Source organism: Bos indicus x Bos taurus, chromosome 22 (genome assembly GCF_003369695.1).
Source record: "Bos indicus x Bos taurus breed Angus x Brahman F1 hybrid chromosome 22, Bos_hybrid_MaternalHap_v2.0, whole genome shotgun sequence".
Classification (NCBI taxonomy): Eukaryota; Metazoa; Chordata; class Mammalia; order Artiodactyla; family Bovidae; genus Bos; species Bos indicus x Bos taurus.
The window spans coordinates 48,543,829-48,563,801 of NC_040097.1; the positions used below are offsets into that span (position 1 = coordinate 48,543,829).

Here is a 19,973-nt window from a genome sequence, read left to right on the forward strand (position 1 = left end):
AGAACTTTTGGGGGAATAAGTAATTAAAAATACCTGAGTTTTCTGGATAGCTGAAGGTTTATGAGGTTATGTCTTTTAATTTCTAGATACTTTAGAATTTTAGATAAGGTGAAAATCAATAAACTCTTAGACACAGCCTGAAAGAGTACCTGAAGTTTACTACTCTAAGGATTTTGTGATATTTATATGACTGTCCTTCTTAGTTACAAAATTTTTTTGTTTTGTTTTGGGGTTTTTCATTGTCTGTTTTTGGTATTTTTGCCACATGGCATGTGGGATCTTGGTTCCCCAGCAGGGACCGAACCCATGCCCCTTGCATTAGAAGCGCAGAGTCTTAACCCCCGGAACACTAGGAAAGTCTGAGTTACTGTCTGTTTCAAAATCTATTTAGACAGCCACTCGAGGCATTTCACTGTCTGGCCTCAATTCACCTTTCTGAATTTATCCCCCACTTCTGCCCCTTGCAAACATTGTTTCTAAATTACACTTTTTATTGCTTTCATACCCCAAACCATTGTGTATTGGTTTTTGTAAATTTGTTTTTTGCTTTTTGTTGACAATGAATAAAACACAGAGAAATAAATGTTTCTGTAGATATGACTCTAGACTCTAGAAATGTGTATACATAAAAATATGAATGTTCAACCCATATTCCTCTTATGTATTAAATGTGAATTAAGAAAATTGAACCTTTGGCGTGCAATGAAGTTGAAGTGAGTTGAGCATCTTCACTGCATGTGGCATTGAAACAAAGTTTGTGAAGTTTTGAGGAGAGGCCGCCCCTTCCCTCAGAAGGTCCATCATGCCTTCTCTTACAGCCACACCTCCTTGAGCAAACCAAACGACTGTCCCAGAATCTGTCAGTGGACCACTGTGATGAGCACGGAGACTCCTTCCAAAGGCAGAGAGCGCTGAGTGCTGTCAGCATCCTTACCATTACCATGCAGGGTAAGTTGTGCCTCCCAGGCCAAGGGGGAGCCTAAGTTCAATGATGTCCTTCCCTTCTCCCTCTCTCCAGCTCCCTAGAAGCCCTCTGCAACCCACCATGGGTACTTCTGCACAGTGACTCCCAGTGCTTCTTTGGAGCATGTGAGCAACATGGCTTTTAAGAAGCAGGCCTTCCCCGTGGGCCCACCCTGAGCTGCCTCTTGGGTAATGGTGGGACCAAGAGCACCAAGAAGACTTCCTGTTCAGGCCACACAGTCACAGGAGGTTTCAGTGACAATGATAGTCAGCCAAAGGAGAGAAAACATAGAAGTTTCCAGGAGGTGACAGTTGTCATTGAAGTTAGAATAGGAATCTGTCATGAACAATAGAAGAAGACCTGTGCATACAGGCTGGTACCATCTGAGGGACCTGATAACCACAGGTAACCGGGGACCAAACTGAGGGGTTGGTGTTCAAGGGCAGGACTCAGGTGCTAGCAAGAATGGGGTTAAACGGGTTCTTAGCACTTCTGAGTCCCCTCATGAAGCCCTAACATTGTGTGGAAATCAGGGTGCCTTTTCTGACCTGAAATTAACTGATTGCATGCCTTTTGTTTCATGCTTATAGATGGCCCTGCCTGAATATCTCCCTTTCCCCTGGGCCCTGGAAGCTTCCTGTGCTCTGGTATAGCCATCACCTTGGTCCGCCTTGGGTGAACGTAACTTGGGCTTATGTCTGTCTCTCTCATAGGTTCATAGCCAGTCAGTGTTGACTTCCCCATCTGTATCTCTGACAGTGCAGCCCTGTTCCTAGGTGCTCAGTGTACATATAAAGACTTGTACTTGACTATGCCACATGAAAGCTCAGTGTGGGAAACCTTGTTAGCCACACAGCAGTACTCTTCTTGACTGATCATGTTGTAGCACAGAAGATGCCAGGGAAGAGGGAAGAAGGACACACGGGCAAAGAGCAGCCAGACTGGCGCATAGCCAACTCCTCAAGTGCTTTTTCATTCTTCTTCTCCAGAACAAGAAAAATCACAGGAGCCTTGCCTCCCATGTGGGGAAAATCTGGCATCCAGATACCTCGTGTGGGACTGTAGCCCCTGGTGGCTAGACATTAAGAAGGTCCTGAGAACCGTGATGACTGATCCCTTTACTGAACTGGCCATCACCATCTGCATCATAATCAACACTGTCTTCTTGGCCATGGAGCATTACAAAATGGACCAGAATTTTGAGAATATATTGTACACAGGGAACTTGGTAATTTTTAAAAATACGGAACGTATTTCAAACTTTGAATTATGACTCTTGCAAGTCTAGCTATTTTGTGCATGGTCTAACCTAACATGGGTCTTTGGTCCTCTTAGGTGGAGTAGAGGGAAAAAATGACTGTTAGAATTGTATTTTTACCCATTTCAGTAACTTTCAATGGGCCCCTGTTCACTCTCTAGTGTGGTATGTCTAGTATGGTTCACGCTCTAGTTAAGGTATGTCTTTAGTCATCTAATGGATGACTAAAGATTCATTCACTGGTAAGACAGAAGCAAGTAGACATCTTCTTTTTTCTGTTTTGGCTGTGCTGAGTCTTCGTTGCTTTGCTCTTCAGCTTTCTCTAGTTGTAGTGAGTGGGGGCTCCTCTTTGTTGCAGTGCCTAGGCTTCTCGATGTGGTGAGAAGTGGGGGCTGCCCTTGCTGCTGAGCACAGGCTCTGGGCACGTGGGCTCAGTAGTTGTGGTTCATGAGCTTAGTTGCTCCGTGGCATGTGGAATCTTCCTGGACCAGGGATCGAACCTGTGGCCCCCACATTGGCAGGCAAATTCTTATCCACTGTGCAACCACAGAAGTCTGCAAGTAGACATCTTAAAAGGTCAACTATTTTGGATAATCAAGAAAATACTAACCATATCCAAGGACCCATGGTAATGAGTACCATGGTACCTAGTCATGTTAATGACATCATTTGTCACAAAATAATGTCACTGCCATTGCTAAGTGTTATTTTCCCTGTAAGGGTGAGTCAGGGCCTGGAAGCTTTAGGAGATTTACTTTCCCAGGAGTGGGTTGCGAGGTAGAGAGTGAGTGGGGGTAGGGTTCCAGATGAGTCTGCTTCAGTAGTCTCAGTTAAATTGGAAAAACTAAGATAGGGGAACAGACTTTTCAAGAACTGTTCACTTTAATTCATAATTCCTGCAGAAGGCCCAAGGGTAAATTAGTTTCCCAAGTATCAGAAATGGTAAGTACTCAGTGAATGTTCTACCCTAATTTGCTAATGAGTTAATTAGCTAAAAACCTTATCATAATGTCAAGTCTTTTCTTCTTAAAGTTTCATGTTATTTTTATAATTTAAAAAGCAATACATGTTTTTTAATTTTAAAAACAAGGGAAATACAAAGAAGAAACTAATTTCTTATGGTCTTACTAGCGAAGATGATCATTTTTAGCATCAGAATATTTCCAAATATGTATGTATGTGGATGTTTAAAATTTTTTTTACATTGACAAGAACCCAAAGTACCTATTGAATCAGGAGTTGGTCCACAGAGCTGCCTCTGTGCATCAAGTTTAGGATGGTGTAGAACTGTAGATGGGTGCCTGTCACCTTAGGTTCCACATCCCATGAAGAGGAGCAGGGAACTGCAGTATAAGACCAGGGTGGGTCTCCTTATAGATAGTCTGTATTTAGGTTCTTTTTCCCATACTGCCTTTAGGGAGAAGTGCCCTTTGGGTATGCATATGTTGGATTAGATTCCATGTTGCACAATGAACCTGACACACAGGTTACCTTCTAACAGGCTGGGTCTTCTGGGATCCAGGCCAGGGTGTTTGGTTCTCTCCTGTTGAGGTGTCCCAGAATGGCCTGACAAGGTTGTTTCACTTGGAGGGAGAATGTTATGTGACCTCAGGGCCACAATACCTAGCCCAACAGAGTCAGAAGGACCCATCTTTCAGTACCTCCTGGTAGATAGAGTTATTGGATAAGTTCCAGAGAGTACTCAAAAAGTCTCTGACAGGGTTGTCTCCATAGACAGGGCTTCCCAATTGCAAAGGTGGTCTGTCCATCACTTCCCCTGTTGATCCAACTATCGGAAATAACCAAAGCCCACCTCTCATATTTCCACTGACCAGGCATCCCAGGTACTGATGTGAAGTTGCATTTTGCAGTTGGAAGGTGGCTAATTAAGTGACATTCTTCTCCAGAGGCCAAAGGCACAGGTACATTGTTGGTGTCTGAAAACACAGGCAGCAGCTGGACCTTGGGTCCTGGAAATTGAAGAGAAACATGCAAAGCTGATTATATAGACTGTGCATCCATTCCATGCACCCCATTCGCTACACATGCAAAAAAGGGAGCAGCCACCTCATCTGTTGTGCCCCCATGATGGTGATGATGGGAGGTCTTGGAGCCCTGGGCTTGAAGGAACACATCCAGACTTCCTTCCTCTGATGGGTGGAGCCGGATTAAGCTGGCCTGTGGAGTTCTGTGGACTACACTCAGAAATAGGCTCTCTAGGCTTCAGAATTGCTTGAATCAAGGGGAGTCCATTGAGCTCCCAAGAAGTCATAAGTAGCAATTGAATTGGATTGCAAAACTGATGGTTCCCCAGGCATCTAGTGATGCTGTCAGGCTAAGACACCTGAAGCCTGAAAGAGACAGGAGGAGGAAGAGTGCGTCAAAAGGGGAAGGAGAATCCTGCACAACTAACTGGAACACACAACACTGCATGCTTTTAGGCACTGGTTGTGGCATTTTGGGGATAGACAGCAATGTTGGGGGCTTCCCTGATGGCTCAGCGGTAAAGAATTCGCCTGCAGTGCAGTAGCCACAGGAGACGCGGGTTCGATCCCTGGGTCAGGAAGATCCCCTGGAGGAGGGCGTGGCAACCGACTCCAGTATCCTTGCCTGGAGAATCCCGTGCACAGAGAAATCTGGTGGGCTAAAGTTCATAGGGTCGCAAAGAGTCGGACAAGACTGAAAAGTGTTGGATAAGACTGAAGAGACTTAGTACACACATGCACACAGGCAGCAGTATTTAAAGGGAAAATATAGATATAAGCTTTGATTTTTCTTTGCCACTCTTGATTTCTTTTTATTTGCCTATCTGGGGTTTAACTTTGCCCATCCTTTTATTTTAACTTGTGTCATTTTATTTTAGGGTTATATTTTATAAATAGTCATTTCATTATTTATAAAAATAGACCACCTGTTACTTTTAATAAAGAGATTTAATCATTTATAGGTTGTTGCTGTTGTTTCCAGAATTAAAGAGGAGAGTCTTATAATGAACAACATTTAAAAAGATTTTAACCCTTTTTATGTGAAAGTCACTCAGTCGTGTCTGGCTCTTTGCAACTGTATAGTACATGGAATTCTGGCCAGAATACTGGAGTAGGTAGCCTTTCCCTTCTCCAGGGGATCTTCCCAACCTAGGGATCGAACCCAGGTCTTCCATATTGCAGGTGGATTCTTTACCATCTGAGCCACAATAGAAGCCCAACCCTCTTTTATTAAAAACAAAAAACCCTTTTTATATTACTGTATTATTTTCATACTATGGTTTTCCGCATTTCTGCTTAATTTCTGTGTGTGTTTAGGATAGAGAATGTGCTATTTGCTATGAAGAAATGCTTTGCCTTATTTTCTGCAAAGATATAGGAGATAGATTTTGAATTTGGCTACTGTGCAACATTTTGCAAGTTTCTTAAGCCTGTATTTATCTAATTGTTAAAGGCAAAGAATTATTTTTCTCATGGAAAAGACATAGTTTAGTGCTTTTTAAACTCTTGCCCTTCCTTTTAATTCTTTAATATTTTGTTCTGGAATGATGTGCCCTGCATTCTGAGGGAGTTTTTAAGATTATATTCTGATTCACTAATCTTCCTTTCAACCATAACCAACTCAGGGATTATCCTCTATATCAGGTTGCTCAAAGATATTTTTTCTGTGTCTGGGCACTTAAAAAATTTTTTTTTTCTGACCAAAGTATTGAGGTTGAGTGTTTAGATAAACTGCTTTTGTATTTTGGCTTATGAATGATATTTATCTTTACTTTTCAGAACTGTTGTGAACTCCCCTCACTTTGGAGTTGTTAGTATCTTAAAGAGAATTCAGAGGAGGAATTGCTTGACACTTCCTATTACTCTGCCATCTACCAAGAAGCCAATTTTGCTTTATTTTTTTTTAACAGAATGGAAAATAATATTTATTCTCCATCCTGATGCCTGTTAGCTTGGTGATACTGGAGTGGAGGCTGGGGTGGGGTGGGGTCATGGGGAGAGAGGAAAAGGTAAAGTGAAGTCCATCCTACAGTGGTAAATGTTTCTTCTTCATGGACTGCAGGGCATATTGTATCAAGTATGAGAATACAGTTTATTTCTTTGTAACCTCTGTAATTCCCTTGGACATACCTTCTTTTTCTCTCTTTGTTTTTCTGCCTCACTGTAGGTTTTCACTGGCATTTTCATGGCTGAAATGTGCCTAAAAATCATTGCGCTGGATCCCTACCACTACTTTCGTCGAGGATGGAACATTTTTGACAGCGTTGTTGCTCTTCTGAGTTTGGCAGATGTGATATTAAACCATATAGTTTCAGGAAAAAGTTGGATATCATTTCGTTCCTTAAGAGTGGTAAGGCACTTACTTTCTTATTTTACTGAATAACTTATCTGCCAGGATTGAAGAGTCTTCAGTGAGTTCAATAGCTAGTTTCCGATTAAAGCTTACCATCTTACCTTGATCTGAGGACAAAAATTACACTCCTCCTGCCACCCAGGTTTATAATACACTCGTGAGTCCCAGGTGGTCTTCTCTCTGTTGAAGCCCTACTCTCCTCCCTCCCCTGCCACAAGATGACCCTTCAGGCAACCAGACGCAAAATCATGTCTTCTGGTGTCAGGACTGTGCTCCCTGCTGTGTGTGCAACCCCTCCAACCATCTTCCCCACCCCCCAACTCTAAGCCAGGCACCCTCACAGCTGGGCTTACCAAGGGGGATGTACTGCAGAGCCCAGGACGGGGGCAGGCGCTGCCAGTGGGTGTTGTCCCACAGGGTCCCTCCTCACTGTTCCCAGTAGCACAGTCCTTTTCTGCAGGCTTTGCCCTTCACCCACAAACCACTGGAGGCACCCCAGTAGCCTTTGCCGAGTACCTGATATGTACAGGGGAAGACTGAAAGGTGGGGGAAGCACTGCCTTCAAGGAGTCTGTGGTCTAGGGAAAATATAAGACGTGGCCCGGAAATGGCCATGCGGCAGACCCCGTAAGAGGTATGGGCAGAAATCACAAAGAAATCACATCTGGGAAGGGAATCAGGAAACCACAAAAGGTTACCTCTTATCCTCTTTCAAAGATTTACTTTTTTGGAGGGGACATGGATACGATTTTTTTTCTTTTTAAAAACTTTTTGTTTCATATTGAAGTATAGCTGATTAACAATACTGTGATATTTTCAGGTGAACTGTGAAGGGACTCAACCATACATATACATATATCCATTCTTCCCCAAACTCACCTCCCATCCTGGCTGCCATATAACATTGAAAAGAGTACCATGTGCTATACAGCAGGTCCTTGTTGGTTATCCATTTTAAATATACCAGTGTGCACAAGTCCATCCCAAACTCCCCAACTATCTCTCTCCCCCACCCCCCATCCTTCTCCCCGGCAACCATAAGTTCGTTCTCTAAGTCTGTGAGTCTCTTTCTGTTTTTCAAGTAAGTTCATTTATATAATTTCTTTTTGGATTCCACATATAAGAGGTATCATACAATATTTCTCCTTCTATGTGGATAGGATTTCTAAACATGTGGAATAAGACATTTGATTCAGTTACTTAAGCATATATTTTATAGTTGGCATATATTAGAAAATCACACTGCTTAAAATCAGGCATTATTAGGCTGCTCCCTAAAGTTTTATTGGTGCTTGGGTGAGCAAAATTACATTTGCTTTACTAATGGTTAGGCTTATTATAGCCATGCTCTGAGGCAAGGAGTTCTATGAGTTTGTCTGTGGACAAGAATAGAACCACATTTTCTCCCTGAGATGCCCCCAGTTCCCCTTATGTAGACAGCAGTGGTCCCTCTCTTGTGATAGAAGTCTAACTGACCTGCAGTATCTACCTGCCCCTCCACAAATACTGGGTTGGCCGAAAAGTTTGTTCAGGTTTTTCTTTAACATCTTATGAAAAACCCAAGTGAACTTTTGGGCCAACTCCAAAGTTGACACTTAACAGGATTGTACTTTGGAGTGAAACCATTGGTTTACATTAAAAGTTAATATAAGAAATAATCTGTGAAACTAGTTACTGTGCTTTTTTCTGTTGTTGCCTCCTACAAGTTTCCACGGAGAGAATTTTTCTCTGGAAAAAGAGAACGTGTCTTGAGTAGTCCTCCTAGGCGCAATACATCAATTTGTGAGCTCAATTATATAATGAAGGAGTTAACAAACTTTGTCTGTAAAAAGCAGATGGTACATTTTTTCAGTCTTACAGGCCATATGGTCACTGTAGAAACCTCTCAGTTTGCCATCAAGCACAAAACTAGCTGTAGACATTAGAGTACACATGCGCATGGCTGTGTTCCAATAAAACTTTATTTACAGACATGAAAATTGGAACTTTATACAATTTAAATGTGCAATGAAATATTTAAAAAATTATTTCCAACCATTTAAAGATATAAAAAACTTTCTCACCTGTCAGGCCATGTGAAAGCAGGTAATGGGATGGATCTGGCCCTGGGCGCAGAGTTTTTGACTCTTAGTATAGATAGTGAAGGACAGGGAAGCCTGGCATTCTGCAGTCCGTGGGGTCACAAAATGTTGGACATGACTTAGCGACTGAACAACATCATATTGGGGGCTTCCCCAGTGGTGCTGCAGTAAATAACCCGCCTGCAATGCAGGAGATGCAGATTTGATCCCTGGGTCAGGAAGATCCCCTGGAGAAGGAAATGGCAACACACTCTAGTATTCTTGTCTGGGAAATCCCATAGATAGGGGAGCCTGGTGGGCTACAGTCCATGAAGATCACAGAATAGTCAGACATGACTTAGTGACAGCAACAACCAATATTATACAGGGTTCCAATATATTCATTTTGTTTAATTAATGTGTATGCTCAGTTCTACCATTATGATCCCAAAGTCTTTATCACTTAAAAAAATTAGACCAAATGTTTCATTTTTAAAACAAAAAATAGATATGGGTGAATATCAGATTGGGGCATGGAGTTGCTGACCATGTTTAGGATGGATTTGGCTTTGAAAAAATTTTTGAAAGTTATAAATGCTATGGTTTGGGAACAAGTCATTTGAATTATAGCTGAGCAGGTGGAATTTGTCCTAACTGGCTTTTCTTCCATTTTTGTTTATTGTCTTTTTTTTATTATTATTATTTTTATAGCTGAGGGTCTTCAAGTTAGCCAAATCCTGGCCAACTTTAAGCACACTGATTAAGATCATTGGCCATTCTGTTGGAGCCCTTGGAAACCTGACTGTGGTCTTGGCCATTGTGGTCTTTATTTTCTCAGTAGTTGGCATGCAGCTTTTCGGCTCTAAATTCAATAACAGAAAGAATAATTTAAAGTCCTGTGACCCTGAAGTCCTGTGTTTACGGCGCTGGCACATGGGGGATTTCTACCACTCCTTTTTGGTGGTGTTCCGCATCCTCTGTGGCGAATGGATTGAAAACATGTGGGAATGCATGCAAGAAGCTAACCCAACGCTGTGCGTTATTGTGTTTCTGTCGATCATGGTGATTGGAAAACTTGTGGTGAGTGTCTCAGTTTTGTTGTTGTTGTTTTAAATGCATGGGCTAAACAAATGCATTAGCTTCTTTTCCAACACTTTACTAGTGAAAATTGTTATTTAAATATAGTATTATAAATTTAATGTTATATGATATTCAAAAATCTGCATTTGAATTTGATTTGAAGACAGTATGGTAAGCATGAAAGAAAACCTGTCATGTAGTACTTTAAAGATGCCCCAATGTCTATCCTACTCCAAGTGATTATTCAAATCGCCACTGATTGGCTGAGGTAGGGATATTTTACTTAATTTGGTCCATAGATGTAAAGAATACATCATGCAAAATGCCATGCTGGATAAGGCACAAGCTGGAATCGAGATTGTGGGGAGAAATATCAATAACCTCGGATAAGCAGATGATACCACCCTTATGGCAGAAAGTGAAGAGGAATTAAAGAGCCTCTTGATGAAGGTGAAAGAAGAGTGAAAAAGCTGGCTTAAAGCTCAACATTCAGAAAACTAAGATCATGGCATCTGGTCCCATCACTTCATGACAAATAGATGGGGAAAACCGTGGAAACAGTGACTGTTATCATTTTCTTGGCCTCCATAATCACTGTGGATGGTGACTGCAACCATGAAATTAGAAGACACTTGCCCCTTGGAAGAAAAGCAATGACAAACCTAGACAGTATATTAAAAAGCAGAGACCTTACTTTGCCTACAAGGCTCTATAGTCAAAGCTATGGTTTTTCCAGTAGTCATGTATGGATGCGAGAGTTGGACCATAAAGAAGGCTGAGCGCTGAAGAGTTGGTGCTTTCAAACTGTGGTGTTGGAGAAAACTCTTGAGAGTCCCTTGGACTGCAAACAGATCAACCCAGTCAATCCTAAAGGTAATCAACCCTGAATATTCATTGGAAGGACTGATGCTGAAGCTCCAATACTTTGGCGACCCGATAGGAAGAGCCGACTCATTGGAAAAGACCTGATGCTGGGAAAGATGGAAGGCAGAAGGATAATGGGACAGCAGAGGACAAGATGGTTGGATGGCATCACCAACTCAATGGGCATGGGTTTGAGCAAGCTCTGGGAGGTGGTGAAGGACAGGGAAGCCTGGCGTGCTGCAGTCCATGGGGTTGCAAAGAGTCAGACATGACTGAGCAACTGAACAATGACAACAAAGATGTAAAGAAATGTCCACAGAGTAAGGTTTCTTGCTGTTTAAAAGAAGGAGGAGGAGAGGAAAGGAAAAGGAGGAGAGAAGGAAGGAGGAATGATGAAAAAAGTGGTCCTTTTTCTTCCTCCAGCCCTTTTATGACTGTGACTCTTGGTAGAACCAAAAACATCATGCAGCCATGAGAAGTACCAAAGCAAGACAAAGTCAGCACTAAGGAAGGTAGACTGAAGGTGCAACAAACCTATTGTCAGGGCATAATTGGTCCCGTCTTCTAGTTTCAAACATCTTGTCATGTGGCATTTTCTTATTATGTAAGCTTGCCCTGTATCTGTTACTTACAGCTGGAAACATGGTACTCTATGGAGAAATTAATTAAGTGTACACCATTGAGGGTGTGACGAGACAGGAGACAGTCAAGGATACCTGAGCATAAGATCTCAGAATTGAGACTATCATGCAAATATAATTAATGATCCTCATACAAATATAATTAACTGTCCTCAGTATCTAATAAATGGTGTTAGTAGACAGCAGGAGATACGCAAGATCAAGGGAGTGGGAAGGGAGTGCTAAGAAAGACATTGTGGGAGACACGGTACTTGAAAAAGGCACTTTAGAGGCAAAGTGAAAGTGAAGTTGCTCAGTCATGTCTGACTCTTTGCAACCCCATGGACTGTAGCCTACCAGACTTCTCCATCCATGGGATTTTCCAGGCAAGGGTACTGGAGTGGGTTGCTATTTCTTTCTCCAGGGGATCTTCCCAACCCAGGAATCAAACCCAGGTTTCCTGCATTGTAGGCAGACCCTTTACCCTCTGAGCCACCAGGGAAGCCAAAGAGGACTTAGCAAGTAGAGGGTAACTTGAGCAAAGATTCAGACTTGGGAATTCTCATTGTGAAGCTGAGGAAGTGTGACTGGACCCATTAACACCCACAAAACTCTTCCCCCAGAAAGCTGTATATTTTTGAACTGGTGAGAGCCACAAACAAAAGAGGTAAAAAACCTGCACGAGTGTACCATCTCTCAAATTGTGCAGATAGGAGAGGACCTTGTAGCACAGCGGTTCTAGACATAAGACTCATATCCATGTGGGCAATTCCAGCAAAAGTCCAACCTCATGATTCTGGCTGATCCCCAAGGAATATCCACTTTTGATTTTGCCACATGGTTATGCCTTTCACCTTACCCTGGCCAGGCTCTACAATACACACTGCTTATACACAGACAGACTGCATCTGGCTGTTTGCACCCTTTAACTTCAGTTTTCTTTGGTCTTATCTTGATGTCTCTATTACTTCCTCAATCTTCTCTCCTTTTCTTTATTTTATAGATGAACTTTCTTGGGAGACAGAAGGACGTAGAACTTTCATTTGATTTTGTTTCTAGTCTTGGGGAAAAGTTGTTGTGGAACCCTACTGTGTTGTTTCCTTTGCTAAATTTTCCCTATGTCCCTCTCCCTTTGCCCCTTCCTAGGTACTCAACCTCTTCATTGCCTTGCTACTCAATTCCTTCAGCAATGAGGAGAGAAATGGACACTTGGAGGGAAAAGTCAAGAAAACCAAAATCCAGATAGCCCTGGATCGGTTCTGCCGGGCTTTTTGTTTTGTAATACATACTCTTGAGCATTTTTTCAGGAAGCATTGCAGGAAGCGACATTTATCAAAGCAAAAAGAGGTGACAGAAGACCCTGGTGGAAAGATCAAAGATATCATTCCCCTGGTCACAGGGATGAGAAAGGGCCCAGAGATCTGGGAGGAGTTTGGCGTACTAACTTCTGTACCAATGGCCTTGTATGATCGGACTTGGTTGGCCCCACTTGCAGAGGAAGAAGATGATGCTGAACCCCCTGGTGAAGATAAGGCACAGGCTGTCACACAACCTGAGGCTGGAAAACAGGTACGCAGGTTCATACATAGACTCACAGATCGTTTAAAGCTGGAGCTGCCATGGGGTACTGGTTGCCTGCCCTGTCCTGAGCACTATGCAGAGATGATAAAGGTATACAGTGTGGTGGCTGCACCTCTGGGGCTGGTTCTAATCATGGTCTGCACATGTGGCACAGGTGGGACATACCAGAGGAGTTTAGAGTGGGCTGGGGCAATGAGGGAATCCAATGCCTTTGGTTGGGCACCAAAAGAAATATAGAGTTGGAACTGACTGAAAGGTGAGAAAAGGAGTGTGGAAGGTGAAGTGAATATAGCATAAAAAGAGATTTTGTTTCTTATGAATTGCCTGCCACCCTGGGGAGGATGTCTTAGCCACTACCCGGGATACTCGGAGGGGCAGTAGTCTCTCATCTCTCAGCCTCCCTCTTCCTGCATGGAATCTCTGCCCTGCGGACTAGCTGGAGTAAGGGAGATCAAGGCCCCAGTATTGTCAAGCTTTTGAACTTGGAATAGAGTCTCTGTTCTATGAGTAGTAACTAAAATGAAAAAAGAAATCCAACTTCTTGACCACATTCACCAGAAATTTAGCCTCTTCAACTCAGATTTGGAGGAGATGAGAAAAGCTGTGACCTGCACATTCTAATGAGATACATGTCTCTTCATTGGGAGCTGAGGGCAGAGGGAGCCCCATCTTCTTGGTCACATCTCCCTTCCCACCCCCATCAAACTGAGCTGGGGGTGGGAAGTGAGAGAACAGGTCATGGCTAAAGTGCCATAGACTCCTGCTGTTATTACTGAATAGCACAGATTTTTTTTAAAAAGTAAATATTTCTTCATTTGCTGTATGCCCTTAGGACAGTTTAAGAAACCTTAAATATATTTTTACAAATATTTCCCACCATTTATGTTAATTTTACTGTGAAACATTCTGCTGAACTCCTTATTCTACCATCTAAGAAGCAACACTCTGAATATCTTTTTTATAAATGTATTAATTTTAATGACATTTTTAGATTACTATACTAGTTTTATTCTTTTTCCTCAAGGAAATTAACCTCCCTGTAGTTAATTTTTGAGGACTACTGATTTTATGTTTGTCTCATCATACACTTTGGAATATAAATTTGGAAGTTCATCTTTGTGGGAGGGTCTGTCACCCTCCCTGCAGTCTAAGTTCTGTGGTATCTTTAATAGACCCTTCTAAGGGATCCATTCAGAACTAAGTCTTATCTTGGCAGCTGACTCTTCTCTAATAGTGATACTAGGCATTTTGCAGATCCAGTCGCTAAGCCAGTGGCTCCCTTTGCCCAGATCTTATTTCTGAGGCTGTACTTCCTCCTGCCTCCCTAGGTATGCAGCTTTGTATAATTGTAACCCCAAGCATTGGCCACAACTCTTTTAACTTTCTCTCTTACGTATAAGAACTTCAACCCAGCCCAGAGTTTCAAGCTTTGGGTATAACTCTGGTTTCCTTTTTCACACAGGACACTTTTATTCATCATTACTTGCTGCATGCTTTAAATTGTTATTACTTTATTTTTGTTCTGTGTCTGGTCCATAGATAATGTGTATCTGTTTTTTGTGTATATGTGTTCAATGGGGAGCAGCATTCTTAAATTATGCCCATACAATGTCAGATTCACAAGAACCTTCACATATATTTTAGGACGAAACCTTTCTTAAGATGTGACTTTGCATATCCTTGGATTTAGCTGCAGGTCATCAGACAAAATTCATTTTTTATTTTTATATTATAATATATTTTCATATTTTCTGTATGTGTTTCGGTTGCCTATATTGCCAGCTCAATCCTCTGTACCTAAAAGAATACAAAATTATTTTCCAAATTATTCTTTTAATAGTTTTATTCGTGTATTTTTACATTGGAATATCAAGTGATTATCATTTTTAATTTTTACTGTATTATGGCATCGTAGTATTTTTTCAGGGATAACTAATTATACCAGTACCATTTATTAAACAATTTATTATTTAGCCATTGAATTGAAAGGATACAGTAAGATTCACTTCTTAATTATTTGCTGAATTTTGTATCAAATCATGTTGTTTTGATTACATTACTTATGAGTAAGTTTCATTATATGTTTCCTATAATAGTTTTTCCAGAATTATTTTATGTTGAGTTTTTTCAGGAACAGTTTTTAAAAGTAAAGAGAAAAAGTTAAATAATGTCAAAATTTTCATGATGAACAGAAAACCAAATAGAATTCAAACTTGTTTCATCCCAAGTGAGATGTCCAGGAGGAATATTAATTCTACTCTTGGTTTCTCAGTGTCAGGCCAGCGAAGTCCATCAGAAGAGCAAGGATCTCACTAGTCCAGGAATTCAGAGTGTGGAAATTGATCTATTCTCTGGAGATGATCCTCCTATGTCAATACAGAATCTTCGGAAGGTAATTTTCCCAGGGTGTTCCCAGAAGAAACATAGCTCATCCACTTACCTTGTTCAAAATAGCCACTATGGAAAAATATCTAGATTAGTACAGAGCAAACTGTCAAACTTACATTATTAAGCAAAGATCTAGCCCAGGGTTTCTCAGCCTCTCCAGTATGACATTTGAGCCCAGAAAATAATTCTTTGTTATGGTGGACTGTTCTGGGTATTGTAGGGTGTTTAGCAGTACCCCGCCTCTACCCACGAGATGTCCATAGAATCCCCCCACCATTGCAAAAATAAAAAATATCTTTAGACATTGCCAAAGTGTCTCCTGGAAAGTAAAATCAACACAACCACTGTTCTAAGCCTATTATTCTGGGACTTGAGGTAGCTGACAATTTCATTGTCAGTAAAGTGGCCTCCTCATCACCTGGCTTCTGTGTGTGGTTTGACAGCAGATCAGAGGTAAGATGTGGAGGGAGGAAAAGGTTAAGACACTGTGTCATGTGCTTCATCCAAGGGAGAGGAATTAGAGAATTCTGTCTTGGAGTCAGGGCTGGTCAGAGCATTTAGGACAGAACCTAACAAGAGGGATACTTTCTAGACAAACCTCATACCTACCTAGTTCCATGCATTAAAAGTCCTAAAATAAGATATTAGGTATTAACCATGGTGACAGAGAGTGTTGGAAAATGATTCCCCCTTTCCTTTGTTCTGATGTGTAGAAGTCTGATGCTGCGAGTGTGCTCTCAGAATGTAGCACCATTGGTCCACAGGATCCCTTTATGCGGGTACTTGAAATGATTCCCAAAAAGGAACCAGAGAGGTGTTTGCCCGAAGGTAAGTGGCAATATTCCTACATTCAGTTCATAGAATATTTGGATGGGATTCTGTTATTTGAAGCTCTATAGTTTGATAGATCCTTTCTTTCTAATTCTACTGGAGACAAAAGTGAAGAGAGTCTCCCCTGGCTTCTGGAGACCATTTCAGGAAATTCTTGATTCAGGTGAGGTCAATTCATACAGCCCAACTTATAGAGTAGAAACTTGGCACAACTTTTCTAGAAAGCTCACCGAGCCAGTATTCCTACCACTTGGTAGAGTTCCCAATACATCAATTGTCAGGATATCCTTGAGGTCATAGATCAAGAGAACTTGACCATAAATCTGGGGTTGGCTAGAGCTGTGGCCAGGCCCTCAACTCATCTCTCAAGACTTTTTTCTGGGAGAAGGCATCCAAGATGGTGGTGTGGGAAGACCCCGAGCTCACCCCCACCCGTGGAAATACCAAATATACACTTACTTGTAGAGCAGTTTCCCCTGAAAAAGACTCGAGGACTGATGGAACAGCTACTGCATATAGATAGAACATACAGATCAGGTAGGACAGATGGAGACTTGGTATCCATGGGAACTGCACCCTCAACTTAGTGACCTATAGGAGGAAGGGATATTGTTGTGGGGCCAGAGCACAGACCCACCCACCTTGGGATCAGCAAGAAAACAGCAGTTTAAAGGGCATCTAGACTATACCAGAAAGAGATCCATGTACCAACCCTAGTGTGTTAGTCAGGTCTTCGCTGGTGGCTCAGACAGTAAAGAATCTGCCTGCAAAGCAGGAGACCCAGGTTTGATCCCTGGGTCAGGAAGATACCCTAGAGGAGGAAATGGCAACCTACTCCCATTTTCTTGCCTGGGAAATCTCATGAACAGAGGAAAGAAATCCATGTTCTAACCCTAGAGCTTCTGCCAAATGCACAGAGAAGTGCTGGATCCCTTTGTGGGGTCAGAGGCAGCAGAGAGCACCTTTGTTTGCCTCACCCCCAGAACTCTCCCCAGCCCTCATTCACTCCAGCTCTAGCTACCCCACCAAGGTAGCCTTGGACTTAGCACTCCCCAAGGCCTGACTCCAGCCCAAGCCCACTCTAACCTCAGCTGCTCCGCCTAGGTGGCCTCAGATACCTAAGTGCTCCCCAGGAGTTGCCCCTGGCAAGCTTCAGCCCCAGTAACCCCACTGAAGATACCAGGTGCAAGCTGTTTACACGGGAACACTCCACATAAGTCCATTCCTTGAATACCAAGATAGGTAGCCATTTCATCTAGTTCATAGAAACAAAAACTAGAATTCAAACAAAATATGCGTATGGAGGAATATATTCCAAATGAAAGAACAAAACCCTAAAGAAAAACAAAACCCAGGAAAAATCCTAAAGAAACAGAGTTAAGTAATTTACCTGGTAAAGAATTTACTTTACCTGGTAAAGAATTCAAAGAGATGATCATAAGAGTTTTCACCAAACTAGGGAGGAAAATGGAGAACTTCATTTTAGTAAAAATTTCAACAAAGACTTAGAAAATGTGGGCAAGAATTCAATAACATGATAATAATGCAGTCCACATTATAATTAAAATGTCAAAAATTTGAATATATTGTGCCAGTCCTTCTGCTTTGTGAAGTTTCTGCTGAAAAATCATCTAATAGACTTATGAAGTTTCTCTTGTATGTAACTAGTTCTTCCCTTACTGCTTATAAGATTCTCTATCTTTAGTTTTTTTATGATTTTTTTTTTTTTTGACCATGCCTTGCAGCATGTGGGATCTTATTTCCTTGACCAGGGATCAAACTCATGCCCTCTTCATTGATTACATGGAGTCTTAACCACTGGACCACTGGGGAATTCCCTATCTTTCATTTTTGACATTTTAATTATAATGTGTCTTGGCATGGATCTCTTTGGGTTCATTTTGTTTGAAAATCTCTGTGCTCCCATCTCAGGACTTAGGTGTCTGTGTCCTTCCCCAGGTTAGGGAAGTTTTCAGTCATTATTTCTTCAAATAAGTTTTTTGTCCCTTTTCTCTCTTTTCTCCTTCTGAGGCCCCTATGTTGCTAATGTTAGTATACTTGATGTTGTCTCAGGGATCCCTTAAGCTCTTCACATTTAAAAAAATCCTTTTTGCTATCCTGATTGGGTAATTTCCACTACCCTGTCTTCCAGATCACTAATTTCATTCTTCTTCATCCTCTAAATGGTTTCATCTCAGTTATTGTATTCTTCATCTCAGTGTTATATTCTTTTTCATCTCAGTTATTATTTTCTTCAGTTCTTATTGGTTCTTTTTAATACTTTCTATAGTTCTCTATCTTTGTTGAAGTTCTCACTGAGTCTGAATTGGCATATGATGACCTCTATTCTGCTCTGTTGACCAAATGTTGTCACATGGCTGAACCCAGATTCAAAGTGTTGGAAAAAGACTCCAACTCTTTAGTTGGAGGATTTGCAAAGTTACATGGTGTGTACAAGGAGGGTGAAGAGTTGGGCTATTAATACACGTGTATTATAGACACTCATGATAGTGATTCTCTACTTCCTTGCAGGCCTGAATTGCTGCTCTCTATGCCATACTGTGGACAAGAGAAAGTCCTCCTGGATCACTTGGTGGAGCCTGCGAAAAACCTGCTACCAAATAGTGAAACACAGCTGGTTTGAGAGCTTTATTATATTTGTGATTCTGCTGAGCAGTGGGGCACTGGTAAATTGTCATGGTCTTGTGGGGACATTGCGGGGCAAGGCAGCTGGGTGGCTTCATTCCTTGGCCCTTCAAGGAGCTGTGAATGTGGGGGAACTAGGAAGAAGTGGGATTTCTGTTGGTGTATCCTCTTAGGGGACAGGATTTTGCCATGATGTTCTGAAGAAATGCTGCAACTGGGAAATCCCCAAGGCGAAGAGGCTTTACCTGTGGGAAGCATGACCCACGTCAGCGCTTTATTTTTATGTGTTTATTTATTTGTCTTTTGGCCATACCACACACCATGTGGGAACTTAGTTCTCTGAACAGGAATGAAACTTGTGCCCCCTGCCACTGAAGCACGGAATCTTAACCACTGGACCACCAGGGAAGTCCCCAGATTGGAACTCTAAAGTGGCTATTGGAGTCTTGACCTTAACTCCAAGTCTGTCCATCATTCCTGGAGGATTTCTAGACATTTTCAGCATATCCTACATGTTTCCTCCTCTAGATGGCAATGCTCCTATTCTCTTTTTTTCCTGATGGCCCTTGTGTTGCTTTCAAAAAGATAAAAAGTTTAGGAGAAGTCTACAGGGGCTAGAATAGGATATAAGTCGCCTTGGTATTTTTCACTACTCATGATCCTTTGAGAGGAGGGAAAAGAGATACTGTTTTATGTGTATGACAGATCCTTCCAAATTGAAGTATGTTGTGAGTTCTGATGAGCTTTGGAAGTAACTGAATCAATCAACCTCCCTAGCCATATGGTCATGAACTCCTTTCTGCTCTCTCTCCTCACCTTGTCCTTCTTTCCTCCTCTGCACACATACCCTCACCTTGAGCAACAGTATTTTCTCTCTTATCACCTACATGTTTCTCTCTCTCCCTCCCGTTATGTCTTGTGTTTCCTCTTAAAATGGCCATAATGTAAAACTAAATTCTCTTAGTATTTGTCATCCCAGGTGACTGGAGTACTGAGTTCCCCTCATTGATTTAGAGTCACAGAACATTTCACAGTAAATTACTAGGAGGGACAAGGACCTGTCTTGCTCCTACACCCCTACTTTCCTGGTTAGTGCTTTACACCTGTGTAATCTCCAGATGAGAGGAGATGAGCATGCACTGGAGTCCACCAGAGCCTGTGATCAACAGACAGCCCATTTGCCTGCTTTGCTCTTCTTCAAACTCTTTGCAACCCTGTGGACTATGGCCTGCCAGGCTCCTCTCTCCGTGGGATTTCCTAGGCAAGAATGCTGGAGTGGGTTGCCATTTCCTTCTCCAGAAGGTTCTTCTTCCCAACCCAGGGTTCAAACCCATGTCTCCTGCA

At 41.9% G+C, this 19,973-nt stretch overlaps 1 protein-coding gene across 1 annotated transcript in view; it reads left to right on the top strand.

The window, feature by feature from the left end:
• The window catches only part of SCN11A (sodium voltage-gated channel alpha subunit 11), an 81,686-nt gene that overhangs the window by 26,543 nt on the left and 35,170 nt on the right, over positions 1 to 19,973 (top strand). The window contains exons 11-18 of the mRNA XM_027523460.1: positions 819 to 948; positions 1,954 to 2,192; positions 6,375 to 6,557; positions 9,331 to 9,699; positions 12,330 to 12,752; positions 15,037 to 15,156; positions 15,866 to 15,980; positions 18,516 to 18,670. Of these exons, the coding sequence (XP_027379261.1) occupies positions 819 to 948; positions 1,954 to 2,192; positions 6,375 to 6,557; positions 9,331 to 9,699; positions 12,330 to 12,752; positions 15,037 to 15,156; positions 15,866 to 15,980; positions 18,516 to 18,670 (1,734 nt within the window). The remainder of the gene's footprint in view (positions 1 to 818; positions 949 to 1,953; positions 2,193 to 6,374; positions 6,558 to 9,330; positions 9,700 to 12,329; positions 12,753 to 15,036; positions 15,157 to 15,865; positions 15,981 to 18,515; positions 18,671 to 19,973) is intronic.